A 7,210-nucleotide genomic window follows, 5' to 3' on the forward strand; every position below is an offset into this window, starting at 1 on the left:
TTTGTGTTCTGACTTCTGGGTTTATGATTACTACTCTCTCTGTCTTTTTTTCATTTTCAATCGTATTCACGTTCTTCGGTTTTGTTGTATCACTTTATGTCTTTAGTTTCAAATGGGTTGTTCATCCTTAAGTTTGTCATTGTGACAATTTCTTTCTTCCATTACTTGTTTAGTTCTGGGGGAAGGAAGCTTATGAGAGTTGATGTAGCGGACGGTGGAAGCCTGCCTGCTCCCCAACCTTCCTTCCCTAAAGACCAAAACAATAGCTGGCTTGCTCAGCAAAGACCAAAATATATAAAAGGACCAAACCTGAGCCCAATGTCACACCCGCCTTAGTATTTTTTGTTTCTTTGGATAGATAGGGCCAAGGAGAGTAGAACTCATGACCTCATAAATGTTAGTTGTTGATTCTTGGCAAGTGAGCTACCCCTGGGTAAGGAGGGAGTGAATCTTCACTTACAAATTTAACATAAGTGTATTTTACTTATGGGTAAGAGACCACTGCCTGGTCATGTGGCTCCTCCATTAGCGCAGAGCCAGTTAGAGCATGTGAAATTTTTGAATTCACGGGGTGGGGTGATAATTTTGCATGCTCCTATGTCTAGTTGTAGGAACTACAGGACTAGACAACATCCCTTTTCCCTTTACTTTATACATTTAATTGACACATTGGGTAAGCAGTGTATGTGAAGTATATCACATACATGCAGACTCCACTCTCCCTTGGGTAAGACTTAAGAGCCTTAGTATTTACTAACCAACTGTGCCAGCACTTAGTAGCTTACAAGCACTAGGTAACCCTTTCTTGCCACTAAAGAGAGTAGGAAGAGAGCACACTATGGAGCACTTATGAAATTGAACTAGATTTCTCTTCACCCAAGAGTCATTACGGTTGTGGGATAGACATCATTATAAGAGGAGGGATAGTTTCGATTTTGTCTAGTAGGAGACAGTAATAATAACCTCGGATGTGTGTGTGTACTCTATTCCATTTAAAGAGGAATTTTTTTTTTCCCAATGAAGTTTATTTAAATTGATAGTTTTATTGCACTTGGAAAACTTGGATACAATATGATTGCTTGGTGCCGTAGCCAAATGAGGCCACCCTTATTTATAGGCACCAAGAAAGTACAATGAATTGTTGGACTGATGTGGCCCAAATTGCCACATCATCATAGAATCTTTAGTAATGTTGCACATGGTTAGTCTCCTATTGGTATCTGGGACAGAATGGAGGTAGAGTGCACATCTCTTTAATTTCATTCTTGCCATGGATGCATATGATCAAATAGCTAGAATATTTACAAATGTCCCCAATCTACGGGCTAAAAGAATAACCTCCCAAATATTTACATTCTCTAGAATTATCCTCTTCAAATATCTAGTCTACACACATTTGGGCTGCGTTTGGTATACATTCTTGGAAGCATTCCACGTTGATTTCATATTCTCAGACGATAACAATGACTATTTTTATCACCCCAGAATGCGAAATTGACCTAGAATGCATTCCAAGAATGCATACCAAACACAGCCCATGGAGTTCTAGATTATGGACCTTGTCCAACCCAAATAGATGAAGTCATGGGCTAAATGAGGTTAGCCTGTGGGCCTATGGTAGCAGTTTGTAACACCAAACCTAAGAACCAAGCTATCAAACTGTGAGCCAACCAAATAGAGGTTACTAACTTGAGAGTCTAATCTTCTTCCAAGTTCCAAGAATATATATTCAATTTATCCTTTGTTATTGCTTGTTGAACATTTATATTGTACGCTGTAGTTGACATTGGATGATTCAGGCTTCCCAATGCCTCAAACCAAGCCATAATCAAGTGTGGGGATGCTTAGGTCAGTGAGGTGATGAGCCAAGTGGTATTGCTTCTCAGAACTATGCTTAAGGCGCAACAACTCAGAACTCGGACTGAACAGAGTGAATTAGAATTCTATCTGAGTTCTTCATCAACAAAAGCTTAGTGAGTTATCTCATGGAAGAGTTGGATAACCTCTTTTTTCTTGCAACATTTCTTTGCAAATAAATAATGTGTGGTTCTTGTAGTGTATGGGTCATGTACATACATGTAGGACTGCTTGAGGGAAATAAGATAAATCTGATACTACAAACAAACATTTGATCTTCATTTACATTTCTTGTAATCAACAATCTAGTTCAAGGTTACATACACCTTCATTTACATTTCTTCTATCAATCGAGTTCAGGTATACATCATCATCTAAACAAGTATCCTGAACAAAAGAATGTCTTACATGAAACAAATCCTGCAGAAAGAATTCTGTCCAGCCATAAATGTAATACACAGAAAACGAAATCACATGAACACTTCTTTAATACTTCAGCACTGTTTCAGAAACCTTTCCAAGTTGCAAGAATCTCATGGAAGATCTCTGCTATGAGTTCTCTGTCTGCACATTGCAGAAAGCTATTGAAATCATCTTGAATGTCAAATATCTTACCAAACTTCACAAGATACCTCATACAACTGCTCTTTAGTTTTGGTAATTGATAAAGAGATGAAATCTGTAGTCTCTCAAGTACATTCTTATTATCAATGTCTTCTAAAAGGCTCTCATGGCATGTCTCTTTCAGGTCTGAGATGTCATACTTATCAGCTGCACGAAGGAGTGCTAGCCGGTGGGTGAGAAACTGATCATGTTGGATGTTTCCATAGATGTAATTCAGGAAAGCCAAGCAAGCATCGATTGACATGTCAGAGATGTTTATGGTTGATAGTTCCTTCTCTTTGAGGTCATGTGCAAACATACTCCGGAAGACAGGGGATCGTGCTGCAAGGACAGCACGATGCGCTCCAATGCTCCCATCAGAGGCATTGATTGTTATATCTGTGTGTATGCATTCAGTTAACATTTGGCCAAGGGATCCTAAAGCTGCTGCATTTGACTGTTTATGGATGAATCCTTCGGCCCAGATGGAACAAGGTTCACCACCCTGCATATTGGACAATGAATTAAAAACAGGAAATTCGAAGAGGGCTGTGGAAATTAGGATTGAATGCTTGATATATATGTGATTGACATAAACAATGCTTCACTGGGTTAAGAAAATTCTGAAATTCTATGACTTTTACAAACATTGGCAGTGAATTAGCTAAAAAGGGTGATCTTTATTTCCTGTTTACAACTGCACAGCTGAGCAGAAGGTAATATGCCCATTAAAACAGTCCAACTTTAGAAGGCTGATAAATAAACTGGATTGTGTTCTAAGCATTGTGCCTTGAGTTTCAAAGTACTGTCTGTACTAATACAGCAATGGTCAAATTTATATGGTCATGTAGAAACAGAAATCTATACACGATGCAGAAAACAAAACGAAACAAACAGAAATAACAATAAAACAAACACAATGCGGATATACGTGATTTGGCAAGGGGCCTACGTCCATGGAAAGATGAGAGCAGTTTCACTAGCAATGAAGTACATGCTCTCTTCTTCACAGCTCTCTGTGTCCACAAAGAATTTCCCGTGACCCTAATAACCCCCATCGCTACCCTAATATCCTTGAGGATGTTGCCCTCGAACCCCCACATTGATCCCCCATCTCGATGTGGCCTTTTAATGACACTTTGGAGGTAGTTCACAACCCAAACTACAGAATACAAGACATCATCCCTCGACAGGTCAGCCCTCCAATAATGGGAATTCAATTAGGTTAATATTTTCTACTTATATGACTAATTCTCAATGGAGCCATCTTATTCCATATAACTAATTATCTCAATTGCCCACTGATTAACAAAATGATGAAAAGTTAAAATACAATGGTATTTTTTTTAGCTCTTTTACAGGTAGTATATTGTATAATTGATTAGCAGTATAATTCATTAAATGGATACAATCCTCCTTCCGTAATATACTAGTGCCATATTAACCGGATGAAGAAAGAAAAGTGAAATGGATGCCCAAAACTTTCCCATCTCTCTCTCTCTATCCCTCACGAACACAAACACATCATCTTCTTGATGCATGAAATCGATCAATATGGCACTAGTATATTACGGAATGCATTCTAGTCCCAGAATTTATTCTAAGAATGCATACCAAACACAACCTTCAAAGTCCCGCTCTCAATGTTTTTGCAGCCAAAACATTCCAATAAAACTATTTATGGAAAAAGAACGCCAACTGGTCGCACAGCGCGGCTTGTGTCAGACACAAGCCGCACTCGAAATGATTGGTTCACCCTTGGTCCTTTCTGCCTTTCCAGGGGTGCGCCAATCATTTCGTATGCGGCTATGTTTGGGTGCAGGTACACGCCAACTAGTTAGCATTCTATATCCCAACTATTTATTCTTGGATTTATTTTAGTAACATTTATTTTTGTGCAAGAATGTGTTTGAGCATGTGGTGTGGAAATAAATAATAGATAAAAAGAACGCTAATCGGTTGTGTGGTTCTTGCGCCACAACATAGGAGCATGCGAAAAGATTATTCAATCCCTAGTATAATTGAATATCCCATCCAAGTCAATGCCTCTGTCCACACTCTGATTGGCCCCGCGCTGGTGCAAGGGCTACATGATCGGGCGGGAGGAAAGAGTGATCACAAATCTCACTATGCGGTGGCTCCTAAACGAACTTATCTCCTACATCTGATCACAACCAAGTGTTAGCATTCTCTTGCCCTAAATAAGGCTCTCGGAGTCTATGATGCACACTATGCCTTCTCACATGTATTAATATATCTTGTGTCCAGGCGCAGGATCCACGCTATGGTTAGCATTCTTTTTCCCAAGAGTTAATTTGAGAGGGTGTAGAATATCCTGCTTGCTAAGAGAACTCTCTCCCTAATATGGGAGAAAGAACGCCACCTGGTTGTGCGTCTGGGTGTGTACGTGCGCCTAGACACAGCCGGGCCCAAAATGACCAGCACACCCCTACCTTTCCATGGAGGCGGGACAGTCATTTTGCGCTCGGCTGTGTCTGTGCGCAGGTACACGCCCATATGCACGACCGGGTGGCATTTCTTCCTCCCTCCCCCCCTCCCCCCAAAATATTTAAACAGAAATTAACAAAGAATTTATGGTAATATAATGGCAGAGAAACCATACGTTTGGAGATGCGGCCTTCAGATCAAGAAACTCAACATCGATGATGAACTTCCCTGTCAACGGAGTCTCGATCGTCCAGACAAAATCGTCGTTGTTCTTTATCTGCTTATCTGTTATCTCTGTACTTATCAAAGAACATTAAACAGGGAGAGGAAGCAAAGATATTAGCTTCTTCAATGGCATATAAAATAGAAAAATTATATAAAAGGAGGAGCTTATTAATAGTTTAGGATTGATTATCTTCTCCCAAACAAAAATCCAATTTTTAATTCCTCCTCTGGGTTCTGTTTCAGTTTGCTGCTCCATCTACTCTTTTATAAATTTCTGGTTGAATTGATGGTTACCAATTTACCCATTAACAAAGAAAAAAAAAAAAATTTATCTTTGTTTCGTTAAACCGCCATGGATGGCCCATAACTGTGTCAGAGTATCATCCTTACTGTTCTTGCTGAGCACTTCGGCTATTACGTACACGACACTGGTAAGATCAAAGATATAATATTTTTTTTTAAAAAAAAAAAAGAAAAATATTTAATTTAATTACCTGGGTGAATAAGAGCCTTGCGATCTCCCACAGAGCAGAGAACTCGAATAATGAAGGAAGCAATTGGGGGTTTCTCTCTCGTTAGGTTTGAAATCTCTGGATATAATTTAATAGACAATGTTCGATTCTTCTCCACTGCTAAATGCCTTCAAATAAGACAAACAAAATCAGTCCGATTTATCTTCTATATATACTATAATAACTATCAGTAGAGTAGCCAATAGAAGAAAAGAAAAAATCTTGAAAAGGAATTGACTTTTCTGTTTTTTAAATCAAAAGTTGGATTGGGTTACGATTTGCGAATGATTTCTTGCTCATTCTGGAAAATGGAATTAAGTAAGAGATCGAAAGAAGAAATCATTAAGAACGAAGCAGAAAATTAGGAAGAAATTAAACATTTGGGAGTGAGAAAAGTTACCAATTCCAGTTTCCGATCTTGAAAGGATCGGATTTCCTGTAGGTGAAGGAAGCCAAGTTTTCGATCTTCCATTGAGCGAGACGCGAAGTGGTTTCAACTCTGTAAGCGGAGTCGCTCATCCTAGCGAAAGCGAGAGCAGCGGTGATTTCATGGATGCAATCGAAGATACCATCGAAGAGTTCTCCAGGCTTTCCCAGGATTACTACTAGGGGAGAAATCACTCATAAACATGGAAGAATTACAGAATAGTAACTGATCTCTGCTGCACCCAAAAGTGTCTGTGAGGGAGATACGATTCGAAGCTTCGTACAAAGAATGTTTCTGTCTCTTTCTTCTCTCCTACTACAGGTTTCGGGCACGCAAGGGATTTTGAGATTTCTTTACGCCATTGAATGAATGCGAAGTTGCAGAGACAAGTCTTACTTTTAGTACAATGAATGAGAGAGAGACAAGATTTTGCTTCTGTCGTCTGCTTTGAGAGGGTGAGGGTGAGGAGTCATATTTAAGCGCGGATCTTTAACTTTAATTCTGCCTCTCTCTCTCTCCTCTCTCTCTGTTTTAATTTCCTTAGTCATTTTTTCAAGCAAAGTATCTAATTTTTGAACTATTAAACAAAAAAGAGTATCTATCACGGCTAAATTACCAAAATAACCATCTCTTAATTAAAATATGAAGAGTGATGGCTTATTTTTGGTGAGTTGAAGTAGAAGGGGGTTCTACCAAAAAAAAGTATAAGGGGGTTCTTAGTTCTTAAAAAAAAAAAAAAAAAAAAAAGTAGAAGGGGGGTTTACCTAAAAAAAAAAAAAAAAAAAAAAAATAGAAGGGGGAGGAAGTGTGAATTCACCTCTAATGGAATCTTGTAAGGAGATGGTGTTCATCTCCTCTCTCACCACCATCAAGTCATCGTGCAAGTTATGATTAGACCCACATCCATCCATCATCTCAGTCCTTGATCCTAAAGATTCCATCAGAATCCTACCAACGAGTGTGTTTTCAATTTGGCTCTCCTTCAGTTGTGGCGGGAGCTAGAGGAACCAGTCCAGCAAAATAAGGAAACCAGTCCAGCAAAATAAGGGGTGTTTGGATCATTTTCTAAAAAAATAGTTTTTTTTTTTTTTTTTACTATTTTACGACTCCTTCTCCATAGAGTTTCACCGATACGATA

At 38.9% G+C, this 7,210-nt stretch overlaps 1 protein-coding gene across 1 annotated transcript; it reads right to left on the bottom strand.

Annotated features, from left to right (window-relative positions):
* Positions 1-2,114: 2,114 nt before the first annotated feature.
* LOC122653140 (BTB/POZ domain-containing protein At1g55760-like) lies at positions 2,115-6,341 on the bottom strand. The gene is made up of 4 exons (XM_043847082.1): positions 6,046-6,341; positions 5,628-5,773; positions 5,084-5,202; positions 2,115-2,965 (listed from the first exon to the last, which is right to left on the bottom strand). The coding sequence occupies exons 1-4, from the start codon at positions 6,162-6,164 to the stop codon at positions 2,363-2,365; spliced, it is 987 nt and encodes a 328-aa protein (XP_043703017.1). The 5' UTR covers positions 6,165-6,341; the 3' UTR covers positions 2,115-2,362.
* Between the last annotated feature and the right edge of the window lie 869 nt (positions 6,342-7,210).

This window comes from Telopea speciosissima, chromosome 2 (assembly GCF_018873765.1).
Source record: "Telopea speciosissima isolate NSW1024214 ecotype Mountain lineage chromosome 2, Tspe_v1, whole genome shotgun sequence".
Classification (NCBI taxonomy): Eukaryota; Viridiplantae; Streptophyta; class Magnoliopsida; order Proteales; family Proteaceae; genus Telopea; species Telopea speciosissima.

What these genes read in the sequence shown, in the direction of transcription:
- LOC122653140 (XM_043847082.1), bottom strand. Translation starts at nt 6,164, where the DNA reads ATGAGCGACTCCGCTTACAGAGTTGAAACCACTTCGCGTCTCGCTCAA. An exon ending in CAAGGCTCTTATTCACCCAG is followed by an intron (nt 5,203 to 5,627) that starts GTAATTAAATTA and finishes TGATAAGTACAG; the next exon opens with AGATAACAGATAAGCAGATA. An exon ending in TGAAGGCCGCATCTCCAAAC is followed by an intron (nt 2,966 to 5,083) that starts GTATGGTTTCTC and finishes TCCAATATGCAG; the next exon opens with GGTGGTGAACCTTGTTCCAT.